General features: G+C 38.8%; 2 protein-coding genes across 2 annotated transcripts in view; both read left to right on the forward strand.

The window, feature by feature from the left end:
* Positions 1-20,937, forward strand: part of IFT56 (intraflagellar transport 56) — a 54,902-nt gene extending 33,965 nt beyond the window's left edge. Inside the window, exons 10-18 of the mRNA XM_080664102.1 lie at positions 2,630-2,685; positions 4,007-4,060; positions 5,302-5,365; positions 7,600-7,688; positions 7,894-7,977; positions 9,176-9,245; positions 10,532-10,638; positions 18,263-18,396; positions 20,050-20,937. Of these exons, the coding sequence (XP_080520228.1) occupies positions 2,630-2,685; positions 4,007-4,060; positions 5,302-5,365; positions 7,600-7,688; positions 7,894-7,977; positions 9,176-9,245; positions 10,532-10,638; positions 18,263-18,396; positions 20,050-20,161 (770 nt within the window). The 3' untranslated portion in view covers positions 20,162-20,937. The remainder of the gene's footprint in view (positions 1-2,629; positions 2,686-4,006; positions 4,061-5,301; positions 5,366-7,599; positions 7,689-7,893; positions 7,978-9,175; positions 9,246-10,531; positions 10,639-18,262; positions 18,397-20,049) is intronic.
* A 920-nt stretch (positions 20,938-21,857) lies between these two features.
* LOC308246337 (E3 ubiquitin-protein ligase TRIM21-like) lies at positions 21,858-24,643 on the forward strand. Its single transcript, XM_080664513.1, is given in 3 exon segments — positions 21,858-22,602; positions 22,606-23,180; positions 23,182-24,643. Coding segments are annotated over 3 exon segments (1,395 nt in total). The 5' UTR covers positions 21,858-22,113; the 3' UTR covers positions 23,513-24,643.
* The last annotated feature ends 544 nt before the right edge of the window (positions 24,644-25,187 follow it).

A 25,187-nucleotide genomic window follows, 5' to 3' on the forward strand; every position in this document is an offset into this window, starting at 1 on the left:
AGAGGGCAGTTAGGATTGACCAGGCCAGCAGGGGAGGGCAGTTGGGGGCGATCAGGCCAGCAGGGGAGGGTAGTTAGGGGCAATCGGGCCAGCAGTGGAGCAGTTAGGCGTTGATCAGGCTGGCAGGGGAGTGGTTAGGGGGTTATCAGGCTGGCAGACAGAAGCGGTTAGGGGCAATCAGGCAGGCAGGCAGGTGACTGGTTGGGAGCCAGTAGTCCTGGATTGTGAGAGGGATGTCCGACTGCCCGTTTAGGCCTGATCCCAGTGGAATCGGGCCTAAACAGGCAGTCGGACATTTCTTGAGGGGTCCCATATTGGAGAGGGTGCAGGCTGGGCTGAGGGATACACATACCCCTGTGCACGAATTTCATGCACCAGGCCTCTAGTCTATATATAAAAGGCTAATATGCAAAGTGTGCCCTCAGGAGTTTGACCAGGAGATCGGGAGTTTGATCGCTTACTATGACATGCGCTTCCTTTGCTCCACAGGGCAGCGTGGAGCAAAGGAAGGCCCCCGCCAGCAGCCGGAAGGCCCCAATCAGCCCTTATCACCAGCCAGGCCTAGGAACCCTACTGTGCATGAATTTTGTGCACTGGGCCTCTAGTGTATAATATACATCAAGCATGTCAAACTTGCAGCCCACAACAAATATTTTTGTGGCCCAGCCAATATAACAGTATGTAAGAAATGTTTTAATAAAAATTTCGTAATTTAATTTTTACAATATCCTGTTATACATAATTATTAATAACAAACTACAACATTCACTAATGACTGATTCTATAATCATGTTGCATTCATTTCCCTTACATGCCTTATGTGCAGGCGCACCATTTCTCTCCACTAATATTAGCAGCGAATATTTTAGCAGCCACTTGCTACTAGTCTTGTACTGACTTGTTTGGTGTGTGCAACAGGAAATATTTTGCTTTCTGAGAACAAGAAAAATAGGCTTATTTGCGTTATGCTTATTAATTTGTGCAGTTATAGTGTCTGTTAAGTTAATGTTCAAGAAAAAATGTTAATTTTAATTAAAATGTTCTTTTATTTTATGTTAACGATTACTCATTTATTCAGCCCTTTGTATTCAGCATATCTCTATCAAAATAAACCTATGTTTCTATGAAAATAGAAGCTTTCGTTTTTTTGCAGCCCACATAAACTTAAAACTTGTTTATTTGGCCCACGTTAGCCTTTGAGTTTGACATGCTTGATGTACATCCACATCTTCTTAAGTATTTTTTATCATTAATTGTTTTTTATTTGCTCTAATTGTTTGCCTTTCTATTTCTTTGTACTCTTGGTTTCTTATGAAAAAATATTTTGATTCAAAGAGAATGTGACATTTATTGCCCTTAAGTAAAATTGTTAGACGTGTCCTAAAGCAGTTTTTTATCTAACATTATAAGTACAGGGTAGTAGCGGCCATGCATTGGTGGTGGCACTCCATCATGGACTTCAGACTAACAGTGTGGGACTTTTTAGATGCATAGTAGAAACCAACCAGACAACATAATCCTCACTGAGGAAAATGTAAGTGTTGATTAAAATAAAATCATGAACTTGCAAACAGTTCTCTCTATGTGATATGTAAGCACAAAGAAATATATTTTGTGATAAGAAACATCTGCCCTAGCTGGTTTGGCTCAGTGGATAGAGCATTGGTTCTCGGACTGAAGGGTCCTAGTTCAGTTCTGGTCAAGGGCATGTACCTCGGTTGCAGGCTTGATCCCTGGCCTTGGTTGAGCGTGTGTGGAAGGCAACCAATAGATGTGTCTCTCTCACATCGATGCTTTTCTCTGTTTCTCCCCTTCCCTCCCTTCCACTCTCTCTAAAAATAAATAGAAAGATACCCTCAGCTGAGGATTAACAAAAACCAAAAAGAGCATCTTATATATTTTATAAATTAATCTTTTAATTGTCTTAATTTTTATTATAAAAATTTTCAGACATAAACAAAAGTAGTATGGACACCACATAATCATCCCAGATTCAATGATTTTCAAGATACTGACAATCTTTTTTCATCTATCCTCCCTGTTTTTTTTTGTTGCTGAGATGTTGGAAAGCAAATCACAGACTTCATGTCATTTCACTCCTACATGCTTAATACAGGGGTCAGCAAAAGTAGGTTTATAGTTGTGAGTACACGAAACAGTTTGTTCTCGTATTATTATTATATTATTTAATGATTATATTTATTTATATTATTTGTCTTATCATTGTTGTTATTATTTCTTATCTTTACTTAGGCTTTATCTTTAGGTAATGATGATTGATAATTTAACCTACTTTTGCCCACCTCTGTATATATCTTTTTTATTGTTAAACATTATAAAAATGGTTGTTTTTCTTAGATAATTATAGTGTCATTGGTATGTAACACCCAATCTATATTCTTTGCTTGAACATTTTTTAAGTGCTCCATGGCTTAATATGCGTTTCCTAAGGATATTTGGATATCTTTAGGATAGCTATTCAACATTGAACTTGACAGAGACTTAGAGGACAGATAAAATAGATCATAATTCTGATGAATGTTTGAGTACTGAAGGATCTTACTTTTTGGAGACTTTCAGGAGAGACTGAAATACAGACTAGTATAGCTACTTATTTTTTGTATTTCAGATGATGTACAAGAAGCTTATAACTTAATCAAGGATCTGGAACCTGCTACTCCTCAGGTAATTAAGAATGTGTTATATTTTTACTAACCAAGTTCTGTTTAAAATGGAACTTTGGAACAGTAGCTGGAAGACATATTAAAGAAGATTACTGCTTATAGAATCCCAGGAAAGTCCACGTATTGATCTAGGAAATGTTTTGTGAGACTATTGGTATAAGAATGAATGTTCTGGGGTTTGGGGTATTTTTAAACTCCCTTGTATGTGGTCATTCCCCCCAAAGAGTTGAGGTTTAAAAATACTGGAATCTAGAATTCTGATGAAAGCAATGACTTACCGGTATATCGCTAGTATAATTGCCTGCAACTTGTCTCCCCCCAACACCTAATTATTAGCTCCTTGTGTCTGCATTGTATCTCCAATGCTATGTACACTAAGCACACAGTAGTCATTCTACTTATGGAATGAAAGACCCCAGAAGTCTAAACAGATGTATTTCTCAAACGCATTAAAAGCTTTAGCATCTTCTGTATGATTCTTTTTATGAGACTTCTTAAAAAAGAGAGAGAGAGCACCCATATAAAAATTGATAAAGCTGCCCTAACCGGTTTGGCTCAGTGGATAGAGTGTTGGCCTGTGGACTGAAAGGTCCCAGGTTTGATTCTGGTCAAGGGCATGTACCTTGGTTGCAAGCACATCCCCAGCAGGAGGTGTGCAGGAGGCAGCTGATCGATGTTTCTCTCTCATCCATGTTTCTAATTCTCTAGCCCTCTCCCTTCCTCTCTGTAAAAAATCAATAAAATATATATATTTTTTAAAATTGATAAAACTGCTAAGGAGGGTGTCTGTTAAAGAATAGCACCAAGTCTGACAAGGATATAGGTGAGGCCCTAGGACTCCAAAAGGGAATGCTTTACGGATGGAAACTAGACAATTTTTTTTTAAAAGAAAGAATCACTAGCAAAGGAAAGTTATTATAGCATTGAAAAGGGGAAATAATGTATATGAAATGGTCACAGAGAATGGCAGTGGCTGACAAGGTGATAACAAATTATTATGTAAAATTTTTACTGTTAATTTGTTTCCATTATATTGAAATGAAACAAAACTTAACTCCTAGAAGTTTCCACTGAGTTATTTCTGCTTAAGATTGAGAATTTACAAATATGGTGGGTTCTGTTATATGGACACTTGCCTGCTGGAACCAAATGAAAATCTCTTAATTCTTTCATTCAGGCCAGGGATAGAACAGAGAAAAGTGACTCTGGGTAACTTTTGATAATATATGTGAAGTACTGAGTTGTTGCAAATAATTAACTTGAAAGATATCTCATAGTTCCACATTCCTTTGAAATCAATCAGTGTTATTGCATGTTTCCAGGAGTATATCCTCAAGGGAGTGGTCAATGCAGCCCTTGGCCAGGAAATGGGATCGGTGAGTATGAAATCACTGGTAATCTATCGTTTGGAAAGTTATAGTGTATGGAAAAAAACAAAACAAACGTCGACGTTCAACCAGCAGCAAGCTTACAAATAGGCTCTTCTGCAGTCCTCATTTCTCCATATCCCCCAATCAGGTCCCATTGTAAAAAGAATTCTGTTAAAGACAAAAAAAAGAAAAAAGTCTTTAATGCTAAGAATTGTTGCTTTGTTTAAAAAGAGCCCAATTTTTAAACAGTGTATATATCTAATAACAACAAATCATTGCACAGCTTCATTCTTATTTTCAGTGACTTTTTTTTCAACATTGTACACCTCTGAGCTATAATTTTGGCATCTGTAAAATGGGAATAATTGTTTCTATTGGAATGCTTTTTATAAATACAAAAACTGTGTCTAAAATTAAGCTCTTATCTAAATATTATTCATCTAACATTCTAAAAAGAATAAGAATTCTTTTATTTTTTAGAATTCTAATATTCTAAATAATAATACTAAGTTCTTTTTGAAACAAAGTGGGATATAAATAAATCTTATCTCCAGCTCACTTCACAGAGCCTCATTAAACAGGCTATAAATAGTTATTGAATATATAAATGAGTTTGTTTAATAAAAACTCCTTGTTATAACCATAGTCATACTACAAGTTCTAATATATGGTAAAAGAGCAATAAATATTTGTTATGTGAATGAATGAGTACATGAGTGAGTTCATTTAATGATGGTACTTTTAGGATAGAACTTAGGGATGGATTTTTTTTTCTTGTTTTCTATCTGACCCAGAGTAGGTTTTGTTTTGTTTTGTTTTGTTTTTAATCCTCACTCGAGGATATTTTTCTATTGATTTTTAGAGAGAGTGGGAGCGGGAGAGACAGAGAGAGAAACATCAATGTGAGAGAGACACATCAATTGGTTGCCTCCTGCATGCGCCCCAACCAGGGCCTGGGCCGAGAGGAGCCTGCAACCGTGCCCTTGACTAGAATCAAACCTGGGACCCCTCAGTCTGCAGGCCGACACTCTATCCACTGAGCCAAACCAGCTAGGGCCAGAGTAGGTGTTAATTCAGTTTCAGGTTATCATTTTCTAGTTGTGTGCTAATCAAAATTCGTTTTGTTTGGGAGGATTTAAAACAAGAGTATGTGTTAAATCCTGATAAATATGTTAAAACCGTAAAGTATAATATAAATAAAATATTGTCATTTTATTCCTCTATAGAAGCTCTGCTTTGTTTTTCAGAGGGATCATATGAAAATTGCCCAGCAGTTCTTCCAGTTGGTGGGAGGATCAGCTAGTGAATGTGGTAGGTCTAAAATATGTACTTATGAACATGATCCATAATTTGAGCTGGTTATATTGTATTGTCAATCATCGAATGGGATACAAGACGCCAATGAGCCAATTAATTAGGAGTCATTTATTGCACGCTGCCCAGAGGTAGGTGTCTCTTTCCAAATCTTTGAGCCCCGAAATAGAGGAAGTGTCTTGTATTTATACTTTTTGAGCCTCTTTGTTTGCAGATATTACAAATAACTCTGTGTGAGTTATTGTTACAGACAGTTGTAACCTTGAATACATAATGAGTTTGTACTGGGCATAAGAATATGGGAATTATTATCAGTATTAGTCTATTACATTGGATGGCTAGCTTGCAAGGTCAGACAGTTAAGTTTATCTTTTTCTATTATTTGAACTAAAAACAAAGTCATTTTACAGAATAACAGACTTTCTTAAAATGACAGAATTTATAATGACAGAGTTTACAGGACTAGGGACTATCTAACAATAGCAGAGAATTCAAACAGCAGTTTTATACAAGATGGAGATTACTATGCTTCAGTTGTATACTGACTGATCAAGTTTGAGTCTTTGGCAAGCATGTCAAACTCACGGCCGGAGAGCCCCATGCCTCGTTTAAATAAATAAAATATTATTCATCTAACATTCTAAAAAGAATAAGAATAAGGGATACATCTGTTAGGTTTCCCATTATAAAGTGGGAAGTCAGATATAGGAGAGAATATTGGAATTAGCTCTTTTTAGCATCTCAGCTGGAGTGGGATGAGAGAGTTTAGAAATAGAGAAGAATAAATATATTCTTTAGTTTATGAGTTTTTAATTTTTTATTCTGTTTTTTTATTTGAAATGGTAACTTTAATTGATTTTTCAAGAGCTCTTGTATATATTTTTCCCCAGTGGGTCATTTGACTTTTAACTTTGCTTGTCGTATTTTTTCTTATATTAAACTATTTAAATCTTATTTAATTAAGTTTATCCTCTCCATAATGAATTCTAACATGGGTATCAAGCTTAGACAGTGCTTTGACCCTTGCAGTTATATAATATTCACCCATATTTCCCACAAGTCGTTTTGTGGCTTTGTTTCTATTATTAAAATATTGATTTCATCAGTCAAGATTTAGTGTAAGACTTGAGGAAGAGCTATAAAAAGGGCCAGTAACCAGTGTGAACTGGTATGGCTGTCCGTACCAGTTGTCTATGGCCAGCATCTATTCTGCTGATGTGTTCATGCTGAACTGGTTGTTAAATATTTTTATCACCCCTGGATATTTTTTTTTCAAATGTTTCACCAAAACCATTTATCAAATAATATTTCCTTTCCCCATTTCACTCATTCATACTACAAAAATTTATTGAGGTCTTGGGGATATAGCAGTAAACAAAACTATAATCCCCCTTCTTTTGTGGAACATACAGTCTAGTGTGACAGACTATAAACATAACAAATAAATATATTATATAGTATATATGACTATGATGAGTTGCTATGGGGAAAATTGAGCAGAAACAGAATAAGGAGGATTGGGAGTGCCAATGGCAAGCATGGAGATTACACTAACGATCTGCTGCCTCAAATAGGAATATGATATCAGACAGACGGTTGGGTCAGGATCAGGATCAGGTGGTTCCATGGCAAATTTATTCTCCATTTGAGATTGAAAGTGCTAGGTTGCCTTGCCAGCGTGGCTCAGTGGTTGAGCATTGACCTATGAACCAGGAGGTCACAGTTCGATTCCCGGTCGGGGCACATTCCCCAGGTGGTGGGCTCGATCCCCAGTGGGGGCGTGCAGGAGGATGACAGTCAATGATTCTCTCTCATCGATGTTATATCTCTCCCTCTCCCTTCCTCTCTAAAATCAATAAAAATATATATATATTTTTAAAGGGCTAGGTTGTCTTAGATGAGTAATGGTGGAGACCATGCCACATTAGTTATATGTGGAGGTGTCAGAGTTGGGTAAGAAAATAAAAAGTGATCTGGAGAATACTGTAGCCTGCAGGGTATGTGTTCATTTTGAACTCAGAGTTAACACAGAGAGATTATTGGTCACTCTGAAGTACTGTGATCTCTGTTATGCTGAGGTTTTGTCCACTAAACAGAATCTATAATTTCAGAATCTAGAAAGCTGTCTTGTAATACATTCTGATCTCTAAATTTTAAATAACTGAAGTTTCTGCTAAAGATGCCTTTTAGTTTCATGAGTAGACATGGTATCTGTTCCCATTCCATTTCAGATACAATACCAGGGAGACAGTGCATGGCTTCCTGTTTTTTCCTGCTCAAGCAATTTGATGATGTCTTGATTTACCTCAACTCATTTAAGGTCAGTATAGAATTTTCTAGATGACTTTGTATACAAAATACTATATATAATATGTTAGAGAGAAGATATTCTTAGAGATGGCCTTTTTATTATGGTGGCATCAGCTAATTCCTTATGCTTATTTTTGTGTTTATCTTATATAACTGATGTTTTTCTATTTTATATGATAATGCTCAATGTGACCTATTCTTGGGATGTTTTTCAGAGTTACTTCTATAATGATGACATCTTTAACTTTAATTATGCCCAAGCCAAAGCTGCAACAGGCAATACCAGTGAGGGTGAAGAGGTGGGTACCTGCTTTGGAAGGCATTCGAGTGATTCTGTCTAAAAACATTGTTGTCTTTTTCTCACTGAAATAAAATGTTCAAGGATAAAGGACTATTAAAAGTTTCTTTGTTCATAGGTCACATTTGAAAGTACAATGTGAATAGTTATATAGATTTTATGACCACATTAATGTTTTCCTTTTTTGATAAATTTTATAAAAGCATAATATATATGGAGAAAAGTATACAAATCAAAGTATACACCGAGTGGCCAGATTATGATGATCTCTGAATGCATAATAATCTGGCCACTCAGTGTACTTATGTATAAGGGAAAGCTTGCAAATCTTGATATGTCAAGGGACCAGGAGATAGTGGCCCCCAGCCTCTGTCTAGTAAGTCCTCTGCTTCTTTCTAACTATCCACAATGCAGTTCTTATACATGGAAAAACCTTATTTTAAAATCTCAACTCTGTGGTCAGTCTACACTGAGTGGCCAGATTATTATGTGTTCAGAGATCATAATAATCTGGCCACTCAGTGTATATCTTGATGGATTTTTTTAAGGGGAATAGAACCAAATAATTAGAACCTAAATCATGAAACAGAATATTATCATAATCCTAGAAACCCCCTCATCCCCTCTTTGACTCAGTCTCTTTACTATAAGGCTAACAATGATGTTGCTTCTAACTTCATAGAAGTGATTTGTTTAAATTATTCAAAATAATTCAGTTAAATTATTCAATTGAATTTCGTTATTCAACAAATTATTCTAATTTCCATTATGATTCCTTTTTTGACTGAATTACTTAAAAATGTTTCATGATTTTCAAACATGCATTATCCTTCTCAGGTTTTAAATTTTGATTTCTAACTTAATTGTATTGTGGTCACAGAATGTGGTCTATGTAACCCAATCCTTTAAAATTGCCCATTAGTATGGTCATGCAATCTTGAAAATAATATGTATTGTACAATTGTTAATTATTTTGTTCAAGTCTTTTATATCTTACCAACCTTTTGTCAGCCTGTGATAACAATAACAGAGAAGTATGTTAAAATCACCACAATTTTGTCCTTCACTGTCTTAGCAGCCTGTATAGAATTTGGTCATCTATAAGGCTATATTAAACATTAATGTAAGATAAACGGATATGAATGTTTTTACTACAAGACCATCTTCATGTTTATTCCCTTTATTTCCTCTTCTTGCAGGTTTTCCTTTTAATACAAAGTGAGAAGTTAAAAAATGATTACATTTACCTCAGTTGGTTAGCTCGATGCTGTGAGTCTTTTTTTTTTTTACTGTAATTTTTTATTTTTCAATTACAGTTGATATACAATATTATATTAGTTTCAGGTGTATACCACAGTGATTAGACATTATATATCTTACTGAGTTATCACCCTGATAAATCTAGTACCTATCTGATACCACATGTAGTTATTACAATATTATTGACTGTATTCCCTATGCTGTACTTTATATCCCCATGATCATATTGTGAGTCTTTTTTTTTAAAATATATTTTTATTGATTTCAGAGAGGAAGGGAGAGAGGAAGAGTAAAAACATCAATGATGAGAAGGAATCATTGATAGGCTGCCTCCTGCATGCCTCACATTGGGGATTGAGCCTGCAAACTGGGCATGTGCCCTGACCAGGAATCGGATCTGTGACCTCCTGGTTCACAGGTCGACGCTCAACCACTCAGTCACATCAGCTGGGCTGTGAGTCTTCTTTCAAATGTTATAGAAGAATTATCTTTTTGTTCCCTGCTATATAATCTTCTGGATGGAAATTATACTGAGCATTTTCTAATTTTGTTTTGTGCTATAAAATAAGTGAACCCCAAAATCGTGTTATTAATGCTGGTCAGTTAGGGTGGCCATGCACATATATAATTTTACCGTGTGATTAGGTCTGCCATGTAGCACTGACCTAGCATGTCCAGCCCTGAAAGATGGCAGGTTCTTCCTGTTAAAGTTTCCAGAGTCTCAGTTTACAGTGTTGTTTTGTGTGAAATAATACTGTTATGCTAATTTTATCTTTTCACTATGATGCAGGACTAAAATGGAGCAAAGTGTCAAAAACATGATTTTTAAAATATTATTTAGCTTACAGTGTCTGTCTGTCTGTCTCTCTCTCTCTTTCTTTTCACTATCTTTTCTTGCTCCTCTGTTCACCTAGATTTAAAATGTTCCCTGAGTTTTAAAGTTGCAGGAAAATTTTAGCAGTCAGATACTCTAAGTGAAGCTGAAAATATATGAGTAGAATTTAATGAATGATAGGTGTCCTCTTTTAAGCAGATGACCTAAGTGGGAACTACTAGAAATCAACCCAACCTAAAAAGACATAATTATCTGAATACTAACTTCAATAAAAAATTTAAGTACGGTAGAATTCAGATAGGGAACCAACTTAATGCCAACATTGTGAGCTTTCCATGTAAGAGCTATTTAACATTACTTTTTATATTTGAAACATAGAACTAAATCCATAAAATAGAAAGATGTAGAAATGTATTTCTTGTACATTTAAAAAGCATAAATCTTTGTTTCTTTTTTGTAGATATAATGAATAAGAAACCAAGACTAGCCTGGGAACTTTATCTCAAGATGGAAACCTCTGGCGAGTCCTTTAGCCTCTTACAGCTCATTGCTAATGACTGTTACAAGGTGAGTCTGAATGAGGATACAGGGAAATTGAAGATCAGCATCACACTGCTGCATTAGCTAAGTGTTGAGGAAAAGTGTCCTACAGACTAAATGACTATTGGTGAGAAGATTTGCATAGTGATATCAGAAATGTCATCTCTATTATGAATGAACTGAGTTCAGAGATAGATAGCATGATGGGGTTTTTGTGTGTATATGAAATAATGATTTAGAGAGGAGGTTTTAGATTTCCAAAGGCTGTGAATCTTTAGATAGCATCCAGATACAGATATTCATCCGGGATTTGGAAATTTGGTTTTGAAGCTTAAGAAAGATGTCCTCTGACATCTAGAGACATAGGTTTGTAGAAATCAACATTTCAGTAGTAATTGAAACCCTGAAAAACAGTGCAACTGCCCAGATAAGAAAGTAAAGTGAGAAAAGTAAATGGTTGCAAACCTTAGGGAATACTAATATGCAAATAGTAGACAGGAAAGACAAAGGAACCAGAAAAGGAAAAAGAAGACGCATTTAGTAAAGGTCTGACTGTGTGTGTGTGTGTGTGTGTGTGTGTGTGTAGAACATTTGAAAGGCAGGGAGAGCTTTTTAAAAATTAAGAGCGTTTTTAAAAATTAACCTAAATTCCAGAAATTCCTATTTTTGGTATATTTCTGCTTATCCAAAAGACAGGAAAATGTCAGGTAAAGGTAAAGAGAGTCTAGTGTTAGTCAAAATGAATCATTACAGCCTGGCTCAATGGTTGAGCGTCAACCTGTGAACCAGGAGGTTGCAGTTCCATTCCCAGTCAGGGTACATTCCTGGGTTGTGGGCTTGATACTCAGTAGGGGGCATGCAGGAGGCAGATGATCAATGATTCTCTCTCATCATTGATGTTTCTATCCCTCCCTCCCTCCCGCTCTTTGAAATCACATTTTTAAAAAAAGAATCATTACAAAATTTAAGTGAGTCGCCATCAATAAAAAAGGTTTTAAAACAGAAAACTTGAAATTGTTTAACATGACTTGGTGGATAGTATTGACGTTAAGTGAGTTAGGGGAGGCAGAGGGAAAAAAACATCAAAAGACGAGAATTTAGTTCAGTTTTAGATATAATAAATCTGAAGTGTGTTTGGGGCTCTTGGGCAGAGATATTACATGTGGAAAATTACTAGGGTGAGCCTGAAGTTCAGGTGCTCATGTGAGAGATCAGGATTAGAGACCAGTTTTAGAAGTTAACAGCAGTCATGGTGGTGGTGATAGGAGCGGCAGCAGCTGAGTATGGGAGAGAGAGGTTAACTGGGGAGTGGTATGAGAAACCATGTGTTTATGGGACAGAAATAGAAAGAAGAGTCAGTGAAAGAGACAGAGGATGAAGATGAACAGAAAGGGGGCGGGGAAACAGAAGAGAGATAAAGTGCTTTCCATTACTTTTTCCCCCCGTTCCTATGTTGTCAAAAACCAAAGAAAGGAGAAAAAAAGCCAAGGAAGGAGAATGTCAAATCTGCACATAGATGGAGTTGCATGAGGCCTGAGAAACAGCAGTAGTGAGAGAAGAGAAGAGAATTAGAAAGCAGATGCAGTAAGCTTATTGTCGACCACAGTCTTTAAAAAACTGATGCTGAGGATAAGGAGAAATGTGAAGCTAACTTAAAAGGGGAAACAGGTTAGGGATTTTGTGGGGGGAGGGATTTATTTTTGCTGGTGGAGAGGGAGTTCTTTTTCTTTTAGAATAGGGAGTAAGAGTATGTCTTTAGGTAGAGGAAGAGGAGCCATTGAACAGGAAGATTCAAGATTCAAGAGAGTGGGGGCATTTTTAATGGAGTAAGACCCTATTGAAAATGAGAAGGGGTTGGGGTTAAGATGAAAGGAAGATAATGACTTTGAAAAAGTTGCCCAGTGGATAGAGCCTTGGCCTGTGCACCGAAGGGTCAATGTTTCTCTCTCTCTCTCTCTCTCTCTCTCTCTCTTTCCCACCCCCCTTCCTCCCTCTATTTCACTCTTTCTAAAAATCAGTGGAAAAAATCCTCCACTTAGGATTAACAACAACAAAAAGAAAAACAATTCGGCATTACCTAGTGTCTCATTGGTCTACAACTACCCACTAATTCGGTGATTCACTGGAAGGACTCATATGACTCAACATAAAGTTATACTTATAGCTAAGATTTATTTATTTTTTATATATTTTATTAATTTTTTACAGAGAGGAAGAGAGAGGAGAGGGATAGAGAGCTAGAAACATCGGTGAGAGAAACATCAATCAGCTGCCTCCTACACACCCCCCACTGGGGATGTGCCCGCAACCAAGGTACGTGCCCTTGACCAGAATCGAACCTGGGACCTTTCAGTCCACAGGCCGACGCTCTATCCACTGAGCCAAACCGGTTTCGGCTAGCTAAGATTTATTACAATGCAGGAAGAGGAGGGAAATATATGTATGTAAAGGCGAAGACTAGAGAGGTCAAGCACACATTTTCTTGTCCTCCCTCTGTGCAGATTGCACAGCATGTCTTTCTCCAGCTGAAAACTGCAGAGATGTGTACAAGATGTCCTTGTTACTGAAAACAAAGGACCAACGGGAAAAAAGGCAGAGTTTCAGTCCTAACATATCAATAATTGCATTAAATGTAAATGATCTAAATATAATAATTAAAAGACAGATTTGACAGAGTAGATTTAAAAAAATGACCCAACTCTCTATAAGAAACTCATTTTAAATATTATGATATAGCGGGATGAAAATTAAAGGATGGAAAAAATATACCACAGTATAGTAGGCAGTTTTTTATCCCAGGAAATGAAAACCAATATCCATGTAAATACCTATTCACAAATGCTTGCTCTCTCAGGCCAGTTTGGACATGCTTGAGAGACCTGCCAGACTCTCTTCAGACACCTCAATTATATAAGTAAAAAACCTTCCATACCCTCTTGGAGTGTGTGTAGCATCATCCTTTTTTTTTTTTTTTTTAAATATATTTTTATTGATTTCAGAGAGGAAGGGAGAGGGAGGACAGATAGAAACATCAATGATGAGAGAGAATCATTGATTGGCTGCCTCCTGCATGTATCCTATGGGGAAGGAGCCCACAACCTGGGCATGTGCCCTTGACGCGAATTGAACCCAGGACACTTCAGTCCACAGGTCGATGCCCTATCTACTGAGCCAAACCGGCTAGGGCAGCATCATCATTCTTGACATCTAAACCAAACTTTGGGTGCAGATTCTTTCTGCTTTTGCAGGGTTATATAACAGGAACAAACTATTGATGCAGGCAGTAACTTGGAAAAACAAGGATATTATGCTGAATGAAAAAAGACAATCTCAAAGAATCTCATACTGCTGTTTTATATATATACTAGTGGGCCGGTGCACGAAATTCGTGCACATTAAAAGGGAATTAATTAGCCCTAACCGGTTTGGCTCAGTGGATAGAGCGTCAGCCTGCGGACTCAAGGGTCCCAGGTTCGATGCTGGTCAAGGGCATGTACCTTGGTTGCGGGCACATCTCCAGTAGGGGGTGTGCAGGAGGCAGCTGATTGATGTTTCTCTATCATTGATGTTTCTAACTCTCCCTCTCCCTTCTCTCTGTAAAAAATCAATAAAATATATTTTTAAAAAATAAAATAAAAGGGAATTAATTAGAAGAAATATTTTAATATTGCTATTTGCCCTTTCTCTATAATAGAAGTGTCAAAGATGAAAGAAAATCAGTAAAATGTATATAAAATCTCCCTCCTGTCAGAGTCTGGGGCACACTGCGGGACCTAGAGTCAAGTTCCCGCCCACCACCCACATGCATTTTGAAAACGCAGGAGACCTAGACCCAGCCGGCCCCAACCCCATTGGGTGAGACCCAGACCTGGCCGGCCCCACCCCCGTCAAGCCCCTCCAGGCAGGGGGCGCAGCCTCAGGTCCCCCCGGGTCGGCACTGGGGTGGGGGGCGCGGCCTGGGGTCCCCTGTCAAGCCCTGCCAGGTGTGAGGGGAATGGCCTGAAGTCCCCCATCAAGCCCAGCCCTCCCCACCCGCAGCATCACGTCAGTGCTGAAGGGGGACACACGCAGGCAGTGTCATGTCCCTAGCTGGGGATGCAGGCAGGCAGCTTCACCTCAGCGCTGGGCAGGGATGCATGCAGGCAGCATGATGTTAGCACTGGGGCCGGCAGTCCCCGCCCACAGTCTGGGCGTGACTGAGTCACCATAATCTTTATACATATAAAGATGTAATCTTTATATGTATAGATAACATTCTTTAAATTTTATTTATTTATTTATTTAAATGCTCACCTAGGGATACCCCCCTTTTGGCCCCCCCAGGATATTTTTTTTTTAATATATTTTTATTGATATTTTACAGAGAGGAAGGGAGAGGGATAGAGAGCTAGAAACATCGATGAGAGAGAAACATTGATCAGTTGCCTCCTGCACACCTCCCACTGGGGATGTGCCCGCAACCAAGGTACATGCCCTTGACCGGAATCGAACCCGGGACCCTTCAGTCCGCAGGCCGATGCTCTATCCACTGAGCCAAACCGGTTTCGGCACCCCCCCAGGATATTTTTTCATTGATTCCAGAGAGAGAGGATGGGAGAGGGAGAGAGAGAGAAACATCTATGTGAGTGAGAAACATGGGTTCTATATGCCTTCTCCTCCCCTCCGACAAGGGATCAAACCTGCAATCTGGATATATAACCTGGCCTAGAATCAAACCTGTGACCCCTTGGTGCCCTTGGACAATGCTCCCAACCAGCTGAGCCACACTGGCCAGGGTAATTTTTATTGATTTTTTAGAGAGGAAGAAGGGGAGCATAGGGAAAGGCAAACGGAGAAAAACACTGACTTGCTCCTCCAATCTTTTATGCATTCATTGGTTGCTTCCTGTATGTGCCCTGACCAGGGATCGAACCCATAGCCTTGGCATATCAGGATGACGCTCTAACCAACTGAACTATCTAGCCAGAGCCTAACATTCTTGAAAATTATAGAAATATAGAAGAAATTAGTAATTGCCAGGAGTTAGGATGGTGAGCAGGGAGGGGAATGCATGTGATTATAAAGGTTTAGCACAAGGGAGATCTTTGTGGTGAAGGAACAGTTGTGTATCTTGATAGTGGTGGTGGGTATATGAATCTATGCATTTGTTAAAATGACAGAACTATACGTATATTGTAGCAACGTGCATTTTCTGGTTTTGATATTGTGATGTTGTAATATTGTTATATAAGCTGTTAGGCGGGGCAGGATGGGGGGAATTGGGTGAAAGATACATGAGATCTCTCTGTACTATCTTTGCAACTTCCTGTAAATCTATAATTCAAAATTAAAAGTTTATTATTATTATTATTTCAGAGAGGAAAGAAGAGGGAGAGAGATAGAAACATCAATGATGAGAGAGAATCATCAATCGGCTGCCTCCTGCATGCTCCCCACTGCAGATTAAGCCCACAAGCCAGGCATTTACCCTGACCGGAATTGAACCCGGACCCTTCAGTCCACAGGCTGATTCTCTATCCAGTGAGCCAAACCAGCTAGGGCCAAAATTTAAAGTTTTAAAAAAATAAACCAACTAGCCCTAGCTGGTTTGGCTCAGTAGATAGAGCGTCAGCCTGCGGACTGAAGGGTCCCAAGTTGGATTCCGGTCAAGGACACATGCCCTGGTTAGGAGCTCGATCCCCAGTAGGGGCATGCAGGAAGCAGCAGATCAATGATTCTCACTCATCATTGATGATTCTCTCACCCTCTCCCTTCCTCTCTGAAATCAATTAAAAAAAAAAATTTTAAAAACCACACAAAACACATATTTATTTAAAAATAAAATAAAGTAAACCAACTAGCCTTAGCCAGTTTGGCTCAATGGATAGAGCGTAGGCCTGTAGACTGAAGGGTACCAGGTTCTATTCCAGTCAAGGGCACATGCCTGGGTTGTGGGCTCGATCCCCAGTAGGGGGTGTGCAGGAGGCAGCCGATCAATGATTCTCTCTTATCATTATGTTTCTATCTCTCTACCTCTACCTTCCTCTTTGAAATCAATAAAAATATATGCTTTTTAAAAAGGGCGGAGGTGGGCTGGAGGGGGTCAATGGGGGGAAAAGGAGGACATATGAAATACTTTCAACAATAAAGAATTATTTAAAAAAAAACAATTAGAGTTATATCCAGCAATATAGGTGAATCTTACAAATATACACAAGAGTATTTACAGTATTATTTTATATAGATAAAATTCTGAGTGCAAAACTCAATTATATTATCTAAAGATATACACATAGGTGCTTATAAAGAAAGTCAAAAGACGATTGACCATAAAAGTTGGAATAGTAGTTAATTCGGAAGGAAGGAGAAGGTTGTGGTTTGGAAGGGACACAAAGAGCTTCTGTTTTGCTGTCAATGTTTCCTTTCTTGACCTGCGTAGTGGTTACACTTGTATTCACCTTATAATCAGACATTAAACTGTACATTTATGTAGCATGCACCATTCTCTATGTGTGTTATTTCACCCTGAAAAGTGCTTAAGAGGTCATAGGAAGAAGGGTTAATTTGAAAAGGAATAGGAACACTTCGCACCCTAACCAGTTTTGCTCAGTGGATAGAGAGTCAGCCGATGGACTGAAGGGCTGCGGGTTTGATTCTGATCAAGGTCAAATGCCTCGGTTTGCAGGCTCAATCCCTGGCTCCCGTCAGGGTTTGTGCAGGAGGCAACCAATCAATGTTTCTTTCACATTGATGTTTCTCTGTCTCTGTCTCTGTCTCTCCCCGCCTTCACTCTCTTAAAATAAAAGAACACTTCCCCCTGTGAGATAGACAGAAAAGAGGGAAGGATGAATGAAGGTATAATTTAAACGGAAGGGAGGAAAGTTGTGTTTTCCCTGAAGTAGAGAAAAAGCTATGCTAAGAATGCAGTAGAGCTCTTCAAGAAATTGGTAAATGTTTATGACAACAGTTTATAGGAATGGAGAAGTAACTAAACCACACTGGCTAGAAGATTACTCAACAATTTGAAGCCTTCAGTGAAATTTTTATATAACACCGTACGTTTTTCATTGCCAGTCAAGTAAACTCATCTAAGCAAAATTTAATGTTATTCAACGTTTCCTACAAGGCCAAGGAAATATATATGTGAAAATAAATTAAACGTTTTAAAGAGTTGGTGTTTTAGAGTAGTATTCAGTATACATCAAAGCATACTGAGAATTTAGACGAGGTCAGGAAAGACCATCCTCTTGGGTTGAACATGATCAAACTAGCATAAAAGGAATGATAGTAATCCCTACAGAATGTACTGAGAAGACATGAAAAATACTCAGTTCAAATCACAGTTGTTGGAATTTATTCTCAAGATTGGAATATAATTAGAAGAAATGACAGATGTGTTGCTTATAGAATAACTTGACTATATGTAAAAAATATATATTGTTGAAAACTGAATGAAGGTAAGCTAATTTAAATTGAACACATGTATGCAAACTGATTTTCTTCTTTCTTGGTTTAATAAAGAATTAAAATTTATCTAATTTGCTAACAGAAAATTTTGTCATTACCCATGCATTCATTTTATACAATCCTGCTTCATGGCATCTTTATGTTTAGTTTCATTCTGTGTAATCTTGTGACTACATGTACTAGCACAATTCTTTCTTTTATTCAGATGGGCCAGTTTTACTATTCAGCCAAAGCTTTTGATGTCCTAGAGAGGCTGGATCCTAACCCTGAATATTGGGAAGGCAAGAGGGGGGCCTGTGTGGGCATTTTCCAGATGATCTTAGCTGGGCGAGAACCCAAGTAAGTCTACAGACAACAAACACTACCTCTACTCATTTGCTGGTTTGTGAGGAAAAAGAATTGTTTTCATGATGGCATCCTCGTCTGAAAACTCAAAATTATAAAATATTTTAGAATGATGAATAAAAATAAAACTTTTTGATGTTATATATTTGTATCTGACCTTTTTCCTCCAAGAAAATTTTTATTTTATAGAATCAGATCATTTTAAATCCTAATACTGGGGACACTGAGCATACTACAGCTCTCAAATATAAGAGCAAGATAAATATTTGCCTCTAAATGAATTGCCATTGCATAAACAAAGTCTTCTTCAATCTCTTCTATCTTTTTTTTGCCTTTTAGCTTTTTCTTAAATATATTTTATTGATATTTTACAGAGAGAGGAAGGGAGAGGGATAGAGAGCTAGAAACATCGATGAGAGAGAAACATCGATCAGCTGCCTCCTGCACACCTCCCACTGGGGATGTGCCCGCAACCAAGGTACATGCCCTTGACCGGAATCGAACCTGGGACCCTTCAGTCCGCAGGCCGACGCTCTATCCACTGAGCCAAACCGGTTTCGGCCCTATTAGCTTTTTCTTATCTTTTAGTTTAGGCCTCAAAGAATTAGGAATGGAGTAGATGTGGTTAATAATTTTTTCTTCATTTGCCTCTAATATTCCAGAAAATACTAAGACATTAGATTAAATAAAATTAAGTGGCTTGTAGCTCCATTTGTAACAAAAATTGAAATGCTTAAAACGAAATTCAGTGTTCTAAAAATAATTACATGGAATGTATTTGTTACTGATGTATGAATAGGAGGTATGATTATTTTATAAGTAAACAATCTTTCAAAAATTACCTCCCGCTTTGTATCTACTTCCAGTCCTAAATAAAAGTTTAAAAGAATTTGGTTAAGTAAAAGAGGTTGTTTGAGGGGAAAAAATAAGTTGAAAATATGAGATAACTCTTAGGGAAGAGGATCAATATGCAGTTGCCTGTAGATTTGATAAGTTAGTAGGGAAGTTTTAGTATGCATTACTTAAAACACTAATTCTAATTATAATTAAATTTAAATTACTTAAAACATAAATACTGGACATTTGCTAACTCTTGGTTCTTAACTTTCTTCTTTTCCGTATTTTTAATATGTTATTTTTCTTGAGGAAATCATCCATTCCTCTGGCTTTGTAAAATTTCGAAAATATGGCAGTGATACCCAGTTTATGGTAATTGTCACCTTAAACAAAGAGAAATCTGGGACTCAGACAAGTTAAGTGACTTGTTAGTAAGGAGCTAGAAGTGGAACCCAAATCTGCCCCCAGCTCATTGATATACCCTCTTTCTACTCTGTCATGTAGAATAAGCACAAAAATGGAAATACTCATGTCTTATTAAGACAAAAAGGTTAATACATGTGTGTAGATAGTATAAGTAAACAAGGAAAACTTGGGTTGGTGAAAAGGATAGCATAGGATTTTCATTTTACTATGCCACCATACGATAGAAGGCCAGGAAGTTTGTAATTGGTTTATGAATACAAAGGGAAAGAGTCTGTTACCAAAAATGCCCTACTACAAGTATATGAAGAACAGATAAGAGTTTATTTTACCTGTTAGTATTCATTCTCTATTAAAACACTTTGTCCTTTCAATTTTTTTCCTCAGAGAGACCCTTCGAGAAGTGCTCCATCTACTGAGAAGCACAGGTAACACCCAAGTAGAGTACATCATCCGGATCATGAAGAAATGGGCCAAAGAGAACAGGGTGCCTGTCTGACATCCCTCTGGAGGCCTAGGGAACCAGTCACTGCCTTGACAGGAAATTGGGAATTATTTTCCTTGAGTTTAATGTAAGATGCAGGACTCTATTTTATTGATGTTTTCCTTCCTTGTTCTTCAAGCCACAAGACCAGTGACTGCTTAGACTTGCCTCCAGGCTGAACCAAGTTCCATAGTCTTTGCTGTGGCCCCTGTGTGATCTGACCAGCAATAAGACTTTGAACTTATCCGGTGCCTTTCTTCCAAAAATACTCAGAATACTGTCATGTAATTTACTGACTTTAAGGAGAACAGCATAACTTTGTTCTTACATTAACATTCTATGGCGTTTTCTCCAAGCTGCAATAACAAATGTCATTAATGCTCAAGAGTCACCATCATTCTATTATCTTATTTTTAGCCATCTCTGTACACTATCCCTTGTTACTAGGGAATTCCATAAAGAGTTTTGTAATGCGTCTCTGAATCTTGGGAGAACAGAAGTTATAAATAGCTATATGATTCTAAGAATGTCAGTAAGAACCTTTATCCAAGCTGCCCGTTCATTAATAGATAATAGGCTTAGGAGTTAATCTTTCAGTAACTGAATTCTTGATGATAACATGTCACAGTGGAGTAACATTGCAGTTTTTTAAAAGATGAGTACTATGGAAAAAATCTGTGTGGTACATTTAAGGAACTCATTTGTCATTTCTTCATTATATTTTAGGTAACAAAACAGGTTAGGTTTTCCCTTCATGTATCTTGCTGAATAAACATCAATTTGAAAGTAGGGCTGCAAAGGCTATGTGTATGCATTATGGCCATGTATTAATGTAATGATGTAGAACATGGGTGTGTAGAGCCCTATGAGGGATTTCCTAATGGCTGGGCTCTATCCTAAGTAATATCCCAGCCCCATGTTTCTGAGCTTTTGCAACATAATCCTATTACACAACTAGGCTCACAAGCTATTTTCAGAAAATAGACCTGCATGTTTTTATGTACCAGATTACCTTTGTTTCTACACCATATTTTTTCTTTGAGTTTAAGGCACCCAGTATTACAGGTGTAGAAACTAGAGATGCAGAGCCATCTCTATGGATGAAGAAGGTGTATAGACTAGAGATGGGAACATGGAAGGAGTCAAAGCAGCTAAGGAGAGATGATCCAAAACCTCAGATACTTCTGAACAGTTGCAAAGGTTCTTTCAGCTCTATTCAGGAAGATGACCCGTTTTCTTGTCTTTTATCTTAGACCCAGATCTAAGCAGTTCAGAGCACAAATCAAAAGAAACTGGCCTGAATAACTGAATTTTAGAAAACAAAGTTACATCCTTTTTCATATGCTAAAACTACTCTGTTTCCTCAATACGTTGTTCCTACTTTTTCAATAATTGGTTTTCAGCATCCAACGTACTAGGTGCATCACATCTGGGCAGAACCTGCTATAATTTTTAGAATCTTTCTTGTTATTCTTAAAAGATTAGGAAAGGTAATAGTGGAAAAAAGATGAAACTCTTTGGTGGCTTTTGGCGATGAAATGTGCCTTCCAGTTAATTGCAGTTATTTTCAAATTCCCTATATTTGAAAAGCTTTCCCACTGATGGTGATTTACTTTTAAATGAGCTTTTGTTGAATTTAATACTTCTTCCTGCATTTTTCTGTCTTTTTTGGGGGGGGTGGGGTGGGGATATGATATTCCAAAAATAGCAATTCCCAGAATTTTAAACTAATTCTTAAAAAGTTTTTTATCTATAGAATTGAACAAAAACCAAACAACACCAAAAACCATAAAGACTAGTTTAGGAAAGATACCATCCAGTTCCGCCATTCAGGATAGCTACTTCTAAAAGGTCTTGGTATGGACAGAAAATTGAAAGTGAAATAGAAAGCCAGCTGCCGTCCCGAGTCCCCCGAAAAGGTCACCTCGCGATCTCCACAGTGCTGCTTACTAGGAACATCCCCCCCCATGGCAAAGCCCTTGGCAATGATGTGGGAGGAGGTCACATGCCCCATCTGCCTGGATCCCACAGTGGAGCCTGTGAGCATTGAATGTGGCCACAGCTTCTGCCATGAATGCATCTCTCAGGTCGCCAAAGCTGGGGGTGGCACCTGTCCTTTGTGCAGGAAGCAATTCCTGCTCAGGAACTTCCGGCCCAATCTCCAGCTAGCCAATATGGTGGACAACCTAAGACAAATCAGCCAAAATGCCAAGGAGGGCACACAGAAGGAGCAATGTGGGGTGCATGGAGAGAAACTCCTGTTCTGTGAGAGAGATGAGAAGGCTCTTTGCCTGGTGTGTTCCCAGTCTCGGAAACACCGTGACCACCCTGTGGTCCCGCTTGAGGAGGCTGCCCAGGAGTACCAGGAGAAGCTCCAGGTGGCATTAAAGAAACTGAGAAAAGAGCAAGAATTGGCTGAGAAGTTGGAAATGGATGTTGTAATGAAGACAGCAGCCTGAAAGGAGAAGGTTGAGACACACCAATTGAGGATTCATGCAGAGTTTGAGCAGCAGAAAAACTTCCTGGCTGAAGAGAAACAGAGGCAATTGCAGAAGCTAGAGAAGGAAGAGAGGGAACAGCTGAGAATCCTGGGGGTCGAGACGGAGGACAAGCTGGCCCAGCGCTGCCAGGCCCTGCAGGAGCTGATCTCAGAGCTGGAGAGGAGAAGCCGGGGCTCAGAGCTGGAGCTGCTGCAGGAGGTAAAAAGTGTCCTGGAAAGGAGTGAATCCTGGAAACTGGGAGAGATGGACATCACCTCCCCAGACCTGAGGAGTGTGTGCCTTGTGCCGGGGCTGAAGAGTATGCTGAGGATGTGTGGAATACACATCACTCTGGATCCACACACAGCCAATCCACGGCTTATCATTTCAGAGGACAAGAGACAAGTAAGGCTTGGAGACACCCAACAGAAGGTGCCTGAAAATGAGGAGAGATTTGATACTTATCCTGTGGTCCTGGGTACCCAGTGCTTTGATTCTGGAAAACGTTACTGGGAGGTAGATGTGACGGGAAAGGAGGCTTGGGACCTGGGTGTTTGAAGACTCTGTGCAGAGGAAGGGGCATTTTATACTCAGCCCCATGAATGGCTTCTGGACAATTTGGCTGTGGAAGAAACAAAGATATGAGGCTGGCACCTGCCCGCAGACTCCACTCCACCTTTCGGTGCCTCCACGCCAAATTGGGATCTTCCTGGACTATGAGGCCCATACTGTCTGCTTCTACAACATTACTGACCACGGCTCCCTCATCTACACCTTCTCAGAATGTGCCTTCACTGGGCCCCTACGGCCTTTCTTCAATCCTGGTTTCAATGATGGCGGAAGAAACTCGACCCCTCTGACCCTCTGTCCTCTGAGGATGGGATGATAGAGATCCACTGACTGCTGATGGCTCTCTCTGGACATTGACACCTCCTTTGTTGACTCCCCTCCTCAGCCACTGATCCTGTCTTATTTTCCCATGGCCTCTGAACTGCCTTTGTCTCTGCAGAGGTGTTGGGATACCAGCAAGCCAGGTTTGACAAGGAGGTCACTGAACATCTATGTCAAGTGATCTTCAACCTCAATATTCCTGCCCTAGATTGCTTATGATTCCCTCTACAAAAGAAACTAATTATATTTGGCCCAAACTCATCTGGATCAACCAAAAATAAAAAATAACAAATAAATAAATAAAAGGTCTTGGTATGGTCTCAAGACTGCAGAGTGTTTTGCACAACTGCTTTTCTCCATCTGACGATACAGGAGAAAGGAAGGTCCAGGCCTAGGAATGCTGTGTAACGTGTACAGTTCATAGCATCTGAAAGGTTAGCATGGTTGTGGTGCACGGGCAGGCTAAATAGCCATCTCAGATGGTAGATAAAGAAGAAGTGAATTTATTTAAGGAAAGGGGTTGGGGAGTAGGGGGTGGGATATCCCAAGGGAAGGCCTACACGGCACCAAGCCAAGGGACATTGGGGTGATGATGGCAGCACTCAGGAGCTGGAGTTTCATCCTTATATGCAGTCACTGGCAGGAAGCTCTTGTCGTCAGTGGGTTTGGGGACTGAATCAGTGGGCTTGGAATGCGGATGGAATGCAGGTGTGCGATCAAGTGTCTCCAGGACAGTTTCAGTTCCTTTTATGGTCTGATTCCTGGTGTCAAGCAAGTTTTTTCCCCTCCCTGGTCTTTGTTCTCCTGTGGCAGGAAACTTACGAATGGACTTTAAGGATCATATTGCTCTATAGTCCTAACAGCATCTAGATAGTATTTATAGTCTGCAGAAAATATTACTTGTAAATGTAAAAAAAATTTTACAGTTATTTTTGTACTTCAAAATAATTATTCTGTAACATATTAAAATTAAAGTTTATTATTTGGTTCATATTATGATATTCTAAGTGTGGTGAGTGCGAGCCCTGGGTATGTCATGTGCTTTCTCCCCTTTCTTTCCTGACCTCAGAGTGAGGGTGAAAAAAACAACGTTTGAGGCTCCACAAATTACACTTGTAAGAGAGGAAAGTAGATACTCCCTAAGAATCCCTGTCCAGCCAAAACCGGTTTGGCTCAGTGGATAGAGCGTCGGCCTGCGGACTGAAAGGTCCCAGGTTCGATTCCCGTCAAGGGCATGTGCCTTGGTTGCGGGCACGTCCCCAGTAGGGGGTGTGCAGAAGGCAGCTGATCGATGTTTCTCTCTCGTCGATGTTTCTAACTCTCTATCCCTCTCCCTTCCTCTCTGTAAAAAATCAATAAAATATATTTTTTTAAAAAAAGAATCCCTGTCCATTAAGGTTCATGGTTCCTGCTAAATCATACTGGGTTTGGCTCTTCCCATTCCAGTGCATACGACAACACCTCACATAGAAAGCTCTCAAATACTTGTTGACTTAATAGTCGTGCATATAGTAACTGGTAGAGCAGGGGACTTGTGACCTCATGTAATTTGGTTCCTATCTAATTATTGTTTGATCATTTGCTAAGCATATACTAGGTGCTGGGGATGCTAATATCACACACAATGCTGATCCTTAAAGAGCGCAGTCTATGGGCACACAATGCAAAAT

This window comes from Plecotus auritus (assembly GCF_963455305.1).
Source record: "Plecotus auritus genome assembly, chromosome: 4".
NCBI lineage: Eukaryota > Metazoa > Chordata > Mammalia > Chiroptera > Vespertilionidae > Plecotus > Plecotus auritus.